At 41.8% G+C, this 17,936-nt stretch overlaps 1 protein-coding gene across 4 annotated transcripts in view; it reads left to right on the forward strand.

Annotated features, from left to right (window-relative positions):
- The window catches only part of LOC145908063 (uncharacterized), a 40,220-nt gene that overhangs the window by 2,116 nt on the left and 20,168 nt on the right, over positions 1 to 17,936 (forward strand). The window contains exons 2-3 of one of the 4 annotated variants that reach the window (XM_082995230.1): positions 2,441 to 2,564; positions 11,944 to 12,145. In XM_082995230.1, the coding sequence (XP_082851356.1) occupies positions 2,458 to 2,564; positions 11,944 to 12,145 (309 nt within the window). In that variant the 5' untranslated portion in view covers positions 2,441 to 2,457. Of the gene's footprint in view, positions 1 to 2,440; positions 2,565 to 7,802; positions 7,975 to 9,942; positions 10,073 to 11,943; positions 12,146 to 16,414; positions 16,655 to 17,936 lie in introns of those variants that run through there. The other 3 variants (XM_082995232.1, XM_082995233.1, XM_082995234.1) reach the window with 3 other exon arrangements.

Raw genomic sequence — 17,936 nt, forward strand, 5'->3', positions numbered from 1 at the left:
TTTATTGCCCAGGACGATGGGAGCTTTACAGATGAATCGTGAAGGGTGTGGACCCCTTAAAACAGCCTGCACAATATTATTACCATAAGCCTAAGTACTAAAACGCAGTTGTAGGTTTTATGTTGCAGCGAATTTAGACCATAAGAGTTATTTATGAAGAAAACTGTGAAGCCATAAATTAGTTGAGTTATGAAGTAATTTTTGCACATGTCAATGGTAAAGTTTTGTGTTGTTTACAGTTCTAAAGTCACGTTAAATCTAAACAACTGTACGTTGAAAGCAGTAGCTCAATATTGGATCTCAGATACAGACTTCTGTTTGCTAAATCCTATTTGATCTTGACACCAGCAAGTTTGCATTATGAATATGAGTGTGCTCCATAACGTTACACCAATTAAAATGGAGCCACACGACAACTTTGACCCAACAAACACAAGTTTGTGCGCAAAGGCTGACGATAGCAGCTACTTCAGCCTGGAAGACTGGGCCAGAGGCGACGTGGATTTAACTCCCGATAAACGAATGTCCAAATCCGCTATTCATTGTGAGGATCCTGGATCTCTGACAAGCAGTATATCGTCGACACCCATACGGAAAACCCTGTTTCCTTGTGCTGACCGAGGATGTGACGTTCCCGATAGCTCTTTGAAACGTGAGATAGTTCTTAACAGCTATACGTTATTTTTCACCGACAGTTATTAGGAGATAAACAAATAATAACCTTTTTTTCCTCCAAAATCACCCGCCAGTTGTCTCACTCGTCTCCTGATATAGTTGTAATTTGTGTAACAAACCCTTAGTGGGCGCGAGCACCCCTGCGTAAAACCACAGGGCTTACCTATCAATTGTAAAGGCATTTGTCAATGTGTAGCCGATTTTGCAACGGGTGTTGTTACGTTGTTGATCTCCAGCGCTTTATTTCCACAGTACAGTACTTGGCTTTGTCCTCAGACCTGGTATTGTGACTTGTAGAATTGGTGTGTATGTAAAAATAACTCGATAAGCGAATTCAGTACATCAAACTTAGGCGTGGCTTTATATTTGCTTACAGCATGTGGTCGGTTTTTATTTTGCTTGCGCCCCCTATGGGCGTCCCGTCACGATGTCCGTGTGGGTTTTCCGAAAAGCTCTTTCTATTCAACAGACAAAACATTGAGTCTCACAGCAGCGTTTTTGTTGATTCTAGCATTCCTTCCTGAAACTGTAGCCACTAGCAGGGATTCGATTTGCGGTCAACGCAATCTCAAAGACTTCGGGCGGGCAAAACGTGCTCTTCGCACTTTCTAAGTCGTTCCGAGTGGAATTTTTCGGCCCGCCTGTGGCCTGGGTTCGGTTATTTTTACGTGGAAATTTACCTTCTCGTCTCGTTTCCACGAAACACGATATCTTTGTCTCTTTCGGTCGGCGAGAAAGCCATACTCCAAAACTATATCTGGAACTTGAACTTGTCTGTTTATTTCACGTCTTGTATTCACTAAATCCTTTGTGGTTTTAGGGGCTACTGACGAAATTCGCCACCTTGTATCAGTATCATATCAGAAAACTTCCGCCATAATTTGCGCAATTGACAAAGACGTTTTAAAGCAATTTCGACAACTCTTATTCACGACATAATACGAAATTTACTTGTGTGACTTTCACTTGACCCCACTTAGTTTCTAGGTAACGATAAAAATGCATTCTCAGTGCGTGTAAAGCTGCCCCCTATCCAGGCCTTCGAAAGTCGGGTGATAAAATTTACTGGCATCTTTCCTATCAGCAACGCGCTTGGCGTTTTGAGCGAAAAGTAGCCATAAAACGTTGTTTGCCCATTTCCAAGCCTATTTCGCTCGTGACGTGTGTTTGCTTCGTAGATCGTTGCGCTCTTGGCCGTTTGGAAAGTTTGGAAACTAAGGGGGTCGTAATACAGAATTCGCGTCGTGAAATTTACAACCCTTGTGTTAACGGCTTCGTGGTTGTGTTGGTTAGGGGTAAAGATAGTGTGTATTTGACCACCAAATTTCGATCATGACGTTACGTAATACCGTGCCCGTAAACACTTATGACCCCTCCATGACCCTCAATTTTACACCAGTGGTGATGATGATCTCTAATACAATGATTGTACGCTAAAACGTATGATTTTAATTCGCTTCTAATCATTGCCAAATCTTTAGCGCCATCGAAAGATTATTGTGATGTATGGGGATTGAGTTATTGAAACCATTGTTTGTAACAAAATTTTCGTGGCAAGTTATAGTCTAGAAAACCGTCCTTACTTGTCTATCTACACTGAAGACTATGAGACCTATAGTAGGTGGAAATAATGTGCCGTGTCTAGAGCTCGCCGTGTGTATTGTTTCTAAATGTGTCTCTTTTGGACAACTGTTGCTGACCGGCATTTGTAAAACATGCGCCTGTTTTCACCAAAATCATAATTCACATAACTTTGTTATTTTAGGTCGAAATCTCAGCGGCATGATGCAGAACGAAAATGAGCCTCACCTCCAGCCACAACCACAGCTGCAACAACAACAACAACAAGCAAATAACAATAACAATGCACAGGGCTTCTTCAACGTATGGTATGTAAAATATTGTTGTTAAAAACAGAATGGATACGGTTGTATTCCAATAAACTGTTAGCTTATTTGTGTGTTTGTTTTTTTTGCTTATTGACGTGTTATTTAAACCAATTGAGGCAAAAAAGGCTCAAATCAGCAGAAGGCATGTTGCCTGTAACTTCAACCTGTACGGTCCTATACCGGCATAAAGCAAGACTTCGTTGCCTTGTTCGGTTGACGTCACGGCTTCTTGCGTACAAATTGCGTCAGACAGTCGTATGCTGGTGTGACGTGTATGTTCCTTTCCAAGATGTAGCTGCTGTGTATGCTTCGTGAGGGTGGTGTATTTTGCGCGATTTGTTGCAGAAAATTAGGTCGAAGTCGTTCGAATAAGTAGAGTTTGGAAAATTTTAATCAGTTATTGGGTTAAGTATGCACAATGTATGTCTGAAAAGTAGTCATAACTGCTGCTGTGAACGAGTGCAACCTTGTCAAATTTGAACAGGTTGACTTGTATCTGAGCTTTTGAATGACCTTGACTTCTGCAGTTGCATTTTGCGTTTAAACGTGCCAAAAGATTGTTTGCTTATAATGCAAGCGATAAAATGTAGAAATTTGTGGCATGTGGAACTCAGCAGTTTCATAAATCTGCAACAAGTAAAATTGTACTGGAAACCTTCTTCATAACTCTATGCGACTCCTATATTTGTCCCATTGCGTCGTTATTAGGGGTGTTAACCCAAACAAATTGCTCCGATGCTACACACATCCGCCTTGGAGCATCTGATCTCATTATTTATCGTTGTAAAATAATAACGAGCGTTCTGTGGGCTTAAGAGAGAAAAGGAAAATCTCTCAAGGCCGGGTTTAAGCTGTGTAGAAGTCCGTTTGATGTTTCGCATATCCTGGTCCTGGCGTTTTGAGTGCCTTGAAGTACGCCGGCGTTACAAAAGAGGGTGTGTGTTACTTACTGTTTGCGAGGGCATGTGTTCATGTCATTAAGTAAGGCCTTTCAATCGCGTCACAGGACGCGTAATTAGGTTTTTTCCATGAGCAGTTGTATGATTTTTAATGCATCGTATTTGGATACACGCGATGGCGCTGAGTGCAGCGTTTCCACGTGACTTTCGGGCTGTGACGCCTCATGCATCCAAATACCAAGACTGATCGTATATTGTACACAACATAACCGTGGTTTAAATCACCGTAAACAATTGCTAGTTTTTTAATAGCGAAACACCATCATGCATACAACATCTGCCAAATGCGTTTGTGGCGCCCAAAATATCTGTAACCAAAAGCAATTCTTGCAGTCATGGTTCTTGTCCATTGCCTTTCGGTACAAAGAGTGAAATCCTCGATCTTTGTTTGAAAACGAGGCAACTTTTGCTGATTTGCGTGACGTGGATTCATGTAAAACGGTCGTTGCTGTTTACAGAACAATTACTCATCAAGCAAACACAGCGCATATATCGCTGAGATTTGTCCACGTACAACGACCTTTTTAAACCCCTGAGTTGTCCTGGCGCATGGATGGTAATAAATGTTGATTAATATTTTGTCTCATGGAAAACAGTTGTCAAACATGAGGTTTCTAAACTAAACAATGCCTGTGTGTGTGCGAACTGGCAAAGTTATAGGTTCGGAAGTGTCGCTATACCGCCCGCTCAGACCGCGTAGTAAATCCGTTACTTTAGTATCTCGTTAACTTCTGTTCGGCGGAGCGTTCCCGACCTTTTCGCGACACCACAGTTGCCGACAACTGCTACAACGATTTGCGCAAGTTATGACGTCAAACTGCTTAAAAGTACGTCACAAAGTCATCGAAAATGTTTTAAACGCCAGAGATGTGTGGCAATCATACGTACAAACCCGGCCTAAATTCTCTGTTGCATACCACCACCGTGTTTCGCTTGCGGCTGTAATATCTACCAGAGAATTTCCACGCAACGTTTGTGGTGTAAACCTTGTTATGGCGTAAAACTGTAGGTGATAAAGCAGTTTGCAACATGCAAAATAAGAAAGCAACGTTTGTAACAGTTTTTTATTACATATTTGCATTTATTGGCTTCCATTTTCTAAAACCATTCCAGGCGAACTCGTGCAAACAAAGACTTTCCGCCATGTAAGTTTACGTTTACACAAAGTTGTCCGCCCTCAAACCCTTCAAGTTCACGCCGTAGGTTTACTTGAAATTACGGGGGGCAACGCCACGTTGGTCTACCAACGTTTGTGCGTGTTTGTTTAGTTTTGCCCGTCAACCCAATGAGTCACGTTCTGTACCAAGCGTTAATAGTAAACTTTTATTGAAATGCATTGCTGACGAGTTTGTAAATCTATTGTATTGCAACAACCTGGGTGTAAGGTTATATGCTCTGACAAGTCTTGCAACTTTTCAGTAATTCGCTAATTAATTTGTGATGTCCTTGGGGCTTTTGTATAAAATTGAGTTTCTGATAACAATGACTTGCATTTGCGGTAATTAGACATATCTGTTGCATAATACCGGTACGATGTGGTTTGTTGGTCTTGAAGCATGCGCCGAAGTTTTCGTAATTCAAGGCCGCAATGCACACTAGCGGCATTACCCGCATTTGTCCGCGCCCTAAGTTGTGTATTTAAACTCACATGCAAACATCCGTGCTTCTCTGTCACCTCTTTCCCAAACCACGAACTTTGTACCGGTTTAATTCAACGTGTATAGATATCGATTCTCCGCCTTCGGGGATTTCTACAACCCTAAACGTGTTGATTATGACGCACGCGCTGCGATTGTCCGTGCTTACTAGACCGCGCAGGCTGATCACGCTTCGGGCCTTTAGCCGTACTGTGCGACGGCCCAAAGGGGCACTTGTGGGCCTTGTAATTGACACAACAGCTCAATCCGTTCCCGTCAAGCCCCTAGTTTCCTTGACAACGTTTACCGTTCGCTTTGAGACAGCGAGAGGAAAGATTGCGCCACTGGCACTATTGCGCGGGAACAGCGCGCTTTCCTATTCGCCAGCGGCGCGCGCGTGACCTCATACGTCATGAGGATTCCTGAGCGATAAATTTTGCAGCTGAAATGCTCGTCAGGATTTCGAGCTCACGCAGGCGAGCGCGTCGCGTGTTGCTTTGTTGTTAGCAACAGAAGTTAACGCCGTAAGTTGAGGCGCCAGACACCTTTCTGCCATACGTACTCAGGAGTGAAAGGCTATTATGACGCACAAGACGCTTTGTGGACTGCTTAACTTGTAAAATGCTTGTTTTATGGTGTGGTTTGACGCGTGAGTGCCTATCAAAAGAGTGTCAATGTTGTAAATTAATCAATTGCCAAAAACTACGAACCGCATTGCTGAACAAAAAATAGTTGCTCTTTTCAGTAGTTTTTGTAAAACCCGTCAGCCAACTTTAAAGTACTGTTAGTGTATTTACAATGCAAAACGCAGGTTTAATTATCGTGTATTAAACCAAAACCAAAATACGTGATATTAAGCGCTATTGTGATTTGTAGTAACGCTCACCTTACTTACGACATGTCGACATAAGCAAATATGTACATCCACACGTAACGGTTTGTTAAGACATTTGGCGTAGAGAGTCGCCTCTTCGGCGCTAGACGTGAAGGCCACACTGTCTTTAAATTCATCGTACAGACCAGCAGTTTGTATAGGACATGTAAACATTTTTGTTGCAACTGGTAACGATAATTTACTCTAGCTGTAATGCATGCAGTAGATACTTATCGTGCGCATGACAATGCATGCAGTAATAACTTATCGTGAAAAGGAGTATAGACGGCACTGGGAGGTTTTCGATGACGTCGTGTGGCCAATGTTCGTTCTTTTCGCGGGCAAAATTCTGTTCCCGCAACCGCGGCGACAGTGTGGCGTCGTTCGATACAGCTGGGCTTTGTTTTCAATTCTCGACACCTGATTAAATATTCATAACAAACATCGTCGTCTAATTTTGCTTGTTTACGTTGTGAGCGAATGGGGTCTTGCCAAATTGTTGGATATTCCTCGCCCACGCTCCACTGACAACCGTCTGAACAGGCGGGGCCTCGTGCGGTCACGTGCAATTGCCATTTACCAATGAGAAGCAAACTGGGATTATCTTTTTTCGCGCCCATTGCGCTAGCGATGACGCAACGCTCCCTATCCCCAGTGCTTGAAATTGGGACGCACGGCTTATGGCTGCGGCAGTCGTTCTGCAAGAAGAGGTGGGCCTCGAGCTCAAGTCGGAGTTAGGGTCGGGTGAAGGGATAAGGTTACGGTGATCGTCGATCATTCGACAGCGAGTTTAGCTTTTATCGGAGTAACTCGATGATTTGTTTATGGTACGTTGGGCAATTTCGAGCACGGCTTGTGTCGGGTCGCACATTTGTTTGTTGTTGGTTGGAAAAGTGGATTTGACTCGGTGAAAATTGAATACTTATTGGAGTCATGAAAAACTGCTTGGTTCGTTTGTCGCAAAGTTCGTTGAAAGCTGCGAAAACAGTGTTCATTTACTTGGCAAAAAAACGCCAGTTGATTAGAAAGATTTAACTTTGAACACTGTACGAACTTGTAAACGGAATGCATTGTCGCGTTTTGACAGTTAATACAATTAGAATCACAGAAGAAAAGGCAAAATTTTAGATTGGTCGGTGTTGGCAAACGCTCAATCGCTGTGACGACTTACCTTTGCTAGTGAATATGCATATATATGTAATATTGTTGCATTTGGAACAATTGCGTCTAAAATGTTTATGCATGGCTACTAAAATAATGTTAGTAGCGAATGCGATGGCGTCTGTGAATACACAACGTGACATTCGCACTCGTTCGCACGCAAACCTACACCCAGGGTTAAGACTTGTTGTAAACGCGACAAAGTCCGATTATGACTCATCGCGTCAACCCATTCATCCTACATGGTAATTGAAGATGCAGAGATGGTAAAGTCGCTCGCGTTACAGTGGTTGATGGGTTGCAGATTAGACAAAATATGAGTAGATTTTTCCAATGTAACCAAGCGGAAGTTACAGGTTTCTTTGATGGAAATCTTGAGGCATCGTTTTTTGTCTTATGCGACAAGAGATAAAACAATTGATTGCTGTAGTGTTGAAGGTAGTCAGTTTCTGCTTAGGTTGTCAAAGGAAATGGGTATTTTAATTTGAAACCACAAACGAAGTCTCAACTTGTGTAATTGATACCGTTGTTGTCTATTGGAATATCATGTGTTCGGGTACAAAAAATTTAACTTTTCTTGTGCATTTTGGTTGTTTACACCAGCAAATCATTATCTGGGCGGTTAGTTCGCCGTTTCAAACCTTAAATGCCTAAAACGCCCCAAATCTGTTGGACGTGGAATCCCGAAAAACGGCAACTCGTATCCCACCCAGCATTCCAACAATCGATCAAGACATGCAGGAACTTCAAACGGTCGTCTCCCAGTCCGAGAGTTTTTGGTAAGCAACGGCATCCGCCTGTGATCTTGGTGTCTTTCAAGTGTCCCGAGCGCGGTTTTCTCGTCCCTTTGTTGAGGTGCGAGTGCGTAATTTATGCTGTGCGGGCGCGTGGATTTCGTAATTTCGGCTATCGCTTGACAATTCTTTTGTGTCGGAAATGAGCTTCTTGGGTAACTATTATGAGTAATGGGAGTGGGTAAGTTTCTATCTCAGGTTGGTAGTTTGCTTGTTATGATTGAAGCCCGTCTTTGTTGAATATTTGAAATCTACTTACAACATGCTATTGATTTTGTTAAATCAGAAGTTTCCAAATGGCACGTCGCGACGCACGAGTGCTCGATTTAATGTTGTTGGGGCGTCGCACGCCAATTTGAGATTTTTTCGTATTTTGTTTCCGTAACAAACAGTTTGTCTTTTGTCATCCCCCCATTTTTCGGAGTTAAATCAATCAGAATTTGACGGCCTGTTTTGAAAAATAACAAGTTCGGATAGTTAAACACGTTAATGGGAAATACCATTGCAAATACTGTTACCTTATGTGCAGAGTGTAAGCGATCACTGGTTTGTTATGAGTTTATATAGATATTTCATTATGGGTTTTAATATTATCTGAGAAAAGGTTTTTGCTAAAAAAACCGTCTGTTCAAGATAAAATAAATATATTCAGTGTATATTGTCGTGATTGTTTCAAAGAAAAAAAATGCTGGTGCACAAGCGAGAAAAAAAATGCGCAAAAATGTAAGCGTGGAATAAAGTTTTGTTTTTAAATCTCCTATTGTTGATACTAAACTAACTCCTTATGCGATTTGAAGCTGAACAACGGATCATCTTCACTCAGTTACCGCAAGTTGCCATTTCAAACACGCGTGTTCGCAAATAGACCTAAGACCCCTTCTCTTTGTAAGGCGACACAGGTTAGTGTCTAAAATCGAGGTTGCAACAGAAATCCATTGCAAAGAGTCGACACGAAAGTGAGAAGGTCAATTTCCCTAATCCGCGATTCCATTCACGTTCGCCCGAACGCGCTGGGGCGTTTCTAATTTGCGATCGCATGTCGGGCCAACGGAGTATCCTCTTTCTTCGAGGTGTACTTGACATCTTAAGTCGCGCCCTGCAAGTTGTTCTGCGCCACGTGCAGCCAGCGATTGGGTTTCGGCTATTTTTGGACGCACTGCTCTGTGTCTACTCGTTTATATATCGTGGGGTTGCAATGCCTTTCTCGCGCGTCCGACGGCGGTTTCCTCGCTGTGACTGCGACTTAGCTTGTCAACCGCTCGTCTTACAAGACTCCTGCACACCGCCGCAAACATGTTAGTGTAATTGGGGCGACTCAATGGCGACTAACCATGTGGGTGGCACATTGTAAACAACATACAAATGACACGTGTCACTGTGAATTTAGTGTCCGTTACTGAACGTAGCGTGTCTAGAAAAGTCTCGTCAATAGTCATACTATATCTTTATCTGCAGCTGAAACAAGACTTGTCCATGTTAATCACACGGTTATGTTGGTGAAATCTTCAAGTTTGTAGACACACGAGACCTGACTTAATTTGTTGTTTTTGTAGTTTCTCCGTTTTTAATGATTCAGTCGCCCCGTAAACATATATGTAAACTGGTCATGATTAGGGATTTACATGACAGTGGATCAACGTCTTATTCGTTGTGTTCCTGATTAAAAATACTTTAAATCGCAATTGTTTAAATGCTGTGGAATTATGGCTGCATAAGCATACAAATTCACAACCTCACCGACATAGTTTGGTGTACTGTCCAAATATGTCGAAGTATTTGTCTGTTTTTCTTGGGAGAAAGTTGCAGGATAAGTACCGGTGTGTCCTGCAGGATGTGAAACCTCGAACAAAGTCAAATCCCTGGGGCTTTACCACATGGTTTTTTCCCACATAACTTCAGATATTCCTGTATCTCCTTTGGCTTGTGGGAGTGCACTCCGCACTAGTTGCCTATTTTTTCAGGTCTTTAGTTTACTTTTGTTACTCTACATCTTTGTTTGATATCGAGCTGGGGGTTTGTAAACGTGTCGTTGGCGAAGGTGACTTCACGCAACCATGCTGAATGGAACGTTTGTTACGGTCGAGTGAGTATCCTATGAATTGCATAACTGTATTTTTCAACCACGAAAAGATTATAAAGCTGTCAGTTACTGTGAACTTTGCCGAAGTTTTAATTGCCTGTCGCAAAAGGCTAAATAATTAATAAGTTTCATATATATACGTTGACGACTTTTATTAGATGTGTCAATGTGTTCCCTTAACCTTCTTGTCGTGAAACGATTGAATGCTGGCGCTACCCAGACGTGAGACGTTGGCATTCTGTAAACATCGGCTTCGCAATGTAGATTATGGGTGATTGACTCAATAACCTTTATGGTTTTATCGATGTACATGCCATTTCGTGTTCCACGTTTATTGTTCAAATGCGTAGGAACTTTGTGTGCAAAATGGAAGTTTGTGCTGCTATGTATGTTTTCGGATGCAGCAAATCAAGTGACGTCACACATGCAATTGATGTGGGGAACTTTGCGCCAAATATAAATCAACGCCACGCCGACATTGTCTACGCTTTCAAATGTTCCCCCTGGGAACCGCAGACTAGACCATGAGCCTTTTTAATCCACTGCAAATGATATAATGTGTTTCCAACATTGATCTGTTCAAAGCCGTGTTTCTACCATTACGCAATGCGCGCGACATCAGTCTGTCAATGTTGAATGGAAAGGATGATTCTTGGAATAATCAAAACCTCCCAGTCTCCGAGATTCTATTCTGGCGGGAGCGTGTGAAAATTACACAAAATCGATTTTTGGCTCTGCCCTTGTTGTGATTAGCTCACGTTCCAATAAATGCTGGGTTCACGCCCCCCGCTCTTGCACGCGAAAATTCGTGAGGTGGGTTTAGGGTTGATGTTATGATGATACACTTGGGAGTTTTAGGGATTTGGTCAGTTCCCTGCATATGCGTTGGTTCATGTTTATTGGAAATTATCTTCGTGGCAAGTCCTGTGGTTATTTGTATCCACGTGTTATAGCCAAACCACAAGTATGTGACCTTGAATCGCCCCCCTAAACGCAAAGGATATGATAAAAAATAAATCGATTGTATACTGAACATCTTTAAACCCGAATGCATTCTTCACAAAATAATATAAACTGTTTGAGTGTTATTTCATCCGCAAGTGCATTAGAGTTGCAAAACCGCAGCAATTGATTACAAAGCTGCAAAACTTCCCACAATCCCACACCTCAGTTACGCCATTTGCGTCCCGTGTTTTGGGTCGAAATCCTACCATCAGCACGTGTGCGTTGTTTACCAACGTGGGCGAAACAGCCGTTTCACATAAGGTGCTGCCCACGCATTCTTCCTAGCTGGGTACGCAACAGGGGCGTATAAAAATGCACGGTATTGATTCGGTAAACGCCAGCGCGATTCCAACTGAGAGCATTTCCCCGCAAGCTTCTGTGATATCCTTTGGTTTTTTTTTTTGGACAAAACAATCTCGTAAAATAGACGCTTAATCGTTGCAACGTCGATCGATTTGTTGTCAGTTCGTTCGCGAAATCTCGCTAGCTTTGATGTCTAAAGTGCCGTTTGGTAATATTGGTTCTGTTTGTGCGTGGGCGGGTCTGCGATTCAATTAGAAATCGCAGTGTTTTTGGTCATTCGGAAAGGTTTTGTTTTGTTGTTTTCGTGACTCTTTCTTGATGCGTGCCGTAAATTATAAATATTATTTACACATAATAAAAATTAGTCCATTTCCTTGTTTCTATTTGTTTGTAATTATTGGTTCAAAATTAAATTCCAAGAGCCGCAAGGCATTGGAACAAACATCGAATAAGGTTCCACGAGTTCGGTAGTGATAGTAAATTCATCACCCTTCTAACGGCCTTTAACTTCAAGTTTACGACAGGCACCCACAGACCCATGTGTAACCCTCAACTTTCTCCCACAGGAACGAGAGCACGCAGCCGTCGTTTTCCATCAGTGAGACGGAGGGACCGCTTGTTAATTCCGTACAACTGGATCTGTTCTCTGAATATAATATCACCACCTTTGGAAATGACCAGAACGACGTTCAGAATAATGAACAGGAGCCAAACGATCTCGCCCCTGTCCCCGCGTTTTCGTCGTCGACAAACGTTCCAACTGACGAGGTTGGGAAAATATATTCTTTAATATTTATGCCGTTGAATGCAGTGTTTTTTATTCGAGTCCTCAAAGAAGGTTGTGTTGTGCCACGTGATTTTGCGTGTTCGCATTATTCCATAATAGCGATGTTTGGGAATCTTTAAACCACGAAATAACGTGAATACGCCTGTAATTAGCAGCTATTCCATGGCCATTAAAATCTTGTAACTATATATTTCATAAATTGGGTTCCGTTATTTTGTGGTCTGAAGATTCCGAACCACCTAGCATTGTGTTCACTTAGCACACAAACTTTTAATCATGACTCGTCTAAAAACAGAATTTAATCTGGGTGAGTTAAGTAACAACAACCCCATAAACTTCAAACTTTCCACGAAAAACAGCTTCGTGACGTAGAAGTCGTCGTCAAATGATAAACACGCCTAAATTTAAAGACCATTTGATATAGCACAAGTTTATATTTTTTCAAAAAAAAACGCCTGCATTATCGCCGGTAGCTGCCTAAGGGTAACGACCTTGTCAAGGCAGCAAGAAGCGAAAGTACTTCAAGTGTTTGGCAGCGGAATTCGCAATGCAAATATCACTATACTGGTGGAAACAAGGACAAAGCATGCAAGCTTCCTATTGTTAAAACCTGTTTGCTTAGAGGAGTCTTGCAACGGCGAAGGCGTAACTTGTAAAGCCGCTATCTTTGAGTCAATATTCACCCATTGTGTTTTTAAATGCCCATGTGATGTCGTTGTACCCACTGACTCTTGTAATTTGCGCTCAGCGGCTTTCAAACAAGGACTCATCTCTGTTTGCTTACCCTTTTACTTCTGGCGATGGACGTGTTTGCTCCCCTGAGCAAGCACTGCATCCTTTTTGGCCCACCTTCTTCTTCAGTTGCTCCTTATGTTCAGCCTCTATGTCTAGCATTCGCGATGGTGATAAATCATTGTGTGTGGGTGTTTTGTAAATGACCTTGTACATATACGGCGCTTAAGGTGAAACAGTAGGATTCGTTCTCAGTCTCCCATTCCCGTCATGGAACTGCTGTGTACTTTTAACCACTATACAAAGATATCCCTTATTACGAAAAATACCCCTTATTTGCGGAATTCCAGATGTCGACGCAACGCCATGACTTTGCGATTTATTCGTCGTTAAACAAATACTTATAGAAACCGGTATGTGTGGGTTTGATAAGGCGTGAAGAGGGTGTGATCCATTTGAAGCAGTCGTGAAGTTGAAGAAATCTTGAGACTGATGTTGCGAAACATTGACGTCACAATCAACGTCCAAAACATATGATTCAACTTTTCACCGCGAGCAAACACACACAGGGCTTTTGAGGTCGTTAACTTTTACGAGCGCAAAAACACATTTTCAAACTTTTTTATCTTGTTTTTATGTCGTCACGTTTCTTGTAAAGGCCGCAAGTTTTGTCGCAAACCAAACCACTGTTGGCAGAACCGCGAGATTGTGAAACTTCCAACAATTGATAGAAATTTCTTTATCGCCACGTATTTTTTGAATAGCTGATTCAAGCTCATGAATTTACGACCATCTGAGCAAGTTACGGGACTTTGCGAACGGGTGTACAGTATTTGCCATACGTGTGTTCATCAAGTGGAATCTACTTACGTATGAACAGCGCGACATTTGCTCACCAATACCCGCTGCAACACTTCAAACGTAAGAACAAGAGGCTTTTAAGTTCTAATAGCTTCTAGATAAAGTGAAGACAGCCTATTAAAGCGGCCACCTGGAATGTTTATTCTCATCTCAGGGTAAATAGTTGAGTCAAGGAAGGGACATCAGGTCCAATCTTGCCCGTTCATATTTGTCAAGTGCGCAAATCCGATTCCTACGTGACTCCTGCGCGGCGAAGTTTTGTGGTTTTGGACTTTGGATTAACACCCTTTTAACTGCAACGTGATTGTTTAAAGTAACCAACGAATGGTGCCAAGAATGTGAAGGACAAAGCCTATTGCTACAGTTGACAAAAAAAGTCTGATTTTTAATTTCTGTATTGGCGGCTATATTAAACAACTATTTTTTATTTGCCAATAAATGCTGACAAGAATTGACAATGCATACAAGAACAGTAATGTTTCCATAAAGCTACAAAGGAAGCCATACTAGACTTTTTCCAGGCCTCAAGTTAAATGGATCCTTTTTTCTTGACATCGCTCCCAATGTTTCTCTTACGTCGTTGCCTTTTTTCCTTTTTGTGCGAATTCTCTCATTTTTTGAACACCGGGCGGTTTGAAAATCACATAAGTGGGCGGCGAGAGATCTTTTTCTTCCCTGGCTATTGTCAATGTCTTCCTATTCAGGTCCTCTCTGTGCGGCCGCCCAGTTTGCACAAGAGATCTTTTGGATTCCCTGCCAGACACAAAGCTTTCGCCCGAGTTTCGAGAAAATATTACCAATGTAGAATCTGCTTAGGATGTCTGGTGCGATGTTTTTGAAGGCTTGTGTATTTTACGAATTTTCTGACTTTGGTGGCGTTGTATGATATGCACCGAAAATCCATGAGAATTGTTACAGAATCTCTTGTAAGAACGACAAATTGATTAAAAACATTATAAAACTTTGACAGGAGGTTTAATTTCCACACACGGAAAGTTTTCTGTGATTGGTTCAATTTGTTCTTCCGCCCCTTACAGCACAACACATTAATGCGTATTTAAATCATGTCCAATTCTCGATGCTTATCGAAGATTTTTTTAATACATACAATTTTCATTACGTCTTATAAACATTGTTGAGTCGTATTTACTTAACAAACCGCGCCACGTCAACCATAAGTTTAAATCCCAACGTTCGATCCGATATTCAATAGTCATACCCCGCATAGATATGTGGGTATATATTTCGCCAAACCGTCGAAGTCATCCGTTATTAACAATGTCCACAATATTCCTAAACGCTTTGTCATCAGCACCTTACCCCTATCACCAGTTGGGCATTGTTTCATCATAAGAGGCTATCGTGTATTTCCCGCCAAATGAATGGTTTAGTGGCGCGAACTCTCCCAGTCACAGGTATAAGGTTGCAGTTCCGCGAAACCTGCGAACAACAGCCGTGTGGTGGCCATTGTTTAAGTCCTTTGTTTCATCACAAACTGGGTATGTCACCCCGGGAGCACCCGTATACCCCTATGGGTATCGTATGTCATTCGCACATAATGTGAATTATGGATGTCCGTTGGAATATTGCGATATAAGACGGGGAATATTGGTTGGTTAATCAGTTGGTTGTTATAGAGAGTGGTGATGGTGTAGTAAGAGCAGTTAGGTTTTTGTGGGCGCTTGATGGAAACATCAGTCTGTTGTATGTCTGTATTACAGGTTAGCCAGTATTCTATGCTATCTTTACATTACATTTTTTTGCTTTGGAACATTGGATAAATTAACGTCTTTGCCAACATCGAGTGGTTTGTGACTTGTCCTCTTGGTTTTCTGTTTGGTGTAGAGACCTTTGCAGCTACAGACATTTTGCAGATGAAGTCGTCTAAACCTCTAGGCAAATATAACCCCAGGGACAGTATACAGAAAGTTAGCTTGCAGCAAACAAAGTAGGAAGACTCATAAACTAAGGAAAGTGAATATAAAACCGTTGGTTAAAAGAATGCTAACCGACGGACTTGTCCGTATTGGCCCGTTGCGCACAGGTCGAGACACGCCAGACCGTTGTTTACTCGTATTGCGCGGTGCGCCACGTAGCGGTCGCTCCTAGAGCGGTTATAAAAGATAGACTTCGCAGTTCGAATTGCTATCAGTTGCCAAGGGACGCTATCCCGTTTCCTCACGGTTTTACTCTAGTGAGAAGGTTTTAGCTTCTTGTGTTATCCTGTATACGGTATTTGACCAATCAGAAGCGATTTCTTCGAGCCAAGATGAGGATGGAATTTTGCGAGAAGATGGCAAACAGTTCGGTCGCGTATAGCAGACAACAGGTTCAACTCAGAGTTGTTTCTTTATTGAAAGCAAACCGCTTATTTATGGAAGTTCGGTCGCAGGAAAGTCCATTTCGCAAAGTTTTGACTGGAAGGAAGATTGTGTTACGCAATTTATCCTGTTACCCCGAAATGAGAATTAGACACGGAAAAGTATAGACTTGTTTTAATATAAACAAAACTTCAAGAAGGTAAATAGTTGCGTGTTTTGAAAAAAATAGACCTTTATCTGGGAAACGTGTAACTTGTAGAATTACCCCTAAAAGGAAACTTTGGTAGTAAAGCAGACAAATATCCCTGGAATTTTGAGTATACAATTTACAGATTTGAGTTATTGATGAAGGAATAACAGTAGGGTAAAAATACAAGGCTGCAGCTTGACCTATGCTTTAAAAGTTTGGCGACGTCAGTTCTAGCATTGCCAGCAACAGTTGAGGAAGATTGGACGCATACGGGAGAGATGGAGATTGCCTCCAGTCCAATTTTTGGAATTAAGGACACGAAGGATTTTATGAAAGTGCAGCCAATGGACATGAACCACATGGTCGTCCAGAACGGGAACATGAGGGTAAGAATGTAGGGGTTTAAGTTTGGATGATGTTCAATTTGCTTCTCGTGTGCTGATATCTGCGGCCTGTGCCGGTCGCACAACGCACTCAAAATGGCTGACAGAAGAGCAGGGCTGGCGTTACGGTATTGTTGAAAAAAACTTTAAAAGAAAAAGAATATGGAGTTTCGTTGCTTTTTATTGAAATTTGTACCGCAGAAAATATGTTTGTTGAATTTTGATGAGAGTTACCCGAAAATCATGCGCTAAATTTCTGCAAGTGTTTTTCCGCAAAGGTTGTTTTGGGGATTTAGGGGTTTAGTTTTCAAAATGTTCCGAGCATTTTCTTTAATAGTTTCGAACTCGGGCATAAACAATGGCAATATGATGACCGAAACAAAATAAGATGAAATTGTTTATTCGTGTAAATAGTTTTGAAACTGTGCGACGCATGCAATTATATGACGCAACATTTAAGGTTGTTTTTTTGTTGCTCTTTGTCGAACTTTTTTCCGTTGTCGGAAAATATAGATGTCGGACATGGGCTGTGGGGATTCCTAGATCAGAGACTGAAACTCAGCGGCCGAGTAGTGAGAGTCAGATCACGGGCTATTCCTTAATATCGGCTGCGTTGTGATGATCTCGAAAATGGGTTTCTTTCAGTTTAGTATCGATGTGTTGTTCATTACATCTGTATCGTTCCATGAAAATATTGAACTCTTGAGTTCACGAAATTGGCTTTGAATGGACATAAAGATTGTTGTGTTTACGTAAATTGTCTTGTCCCATGAAAGAAATTGATCTTGGAATCGAATTTGTCGGAATTCAAGGTAGAAAAAACCTTGAAAAATTTTTTTGCAAAAAAGCTCTTCTTTGCGCAATTTCACTATTTGTTTAAAATTGCGCCAAGGCAGTGTGGTAGTTGTCCAAAGGACTATATTTTCAATAGAAAGCCATAATGATGGCGCGTTTTGATTTACCTAATTAATTGGTCATAAAATTATTTTGTCCTCAAACTCATCAGTATGTAGATTAGGGGTTTTTTTATTGGATAACTTTGGTCGGGTTGTGCAGCTTCGATTACGGCGTTAATGTTTGTTTGATTTTCCCCGCGTTGTCAGGGCGTCGTCCCGATCCTAGTTTAAGGCAACGTTAGCTGGCGGATGTCGTTAAACCGTAGGTGTGCAAACTGCAGCTGTTGTGACTGTGGCTTCACAGCGCGGCCAAAGTAAATCTTTATGGGGTTGGATCGAAAAAGGGTCGTTGGTGATGCGCAATAGTAGAGGATTATAAATCAACTAAT

The sequence above is a fragment of the Ascidia mentula genome, chromosome 7 (genome assembly GCF_947561715.1).
Source record: "Ascidia mentula chromosome 7, kaAscMent1.1, whole genome shotgun sequence".
Classification (NCBI taxonomy): Eukaryota; Metazoa; Chordata; class Ascidiacea; order Phlebobranchia; family Ascidiidae; genus Ascidia; species Ascidia mentula.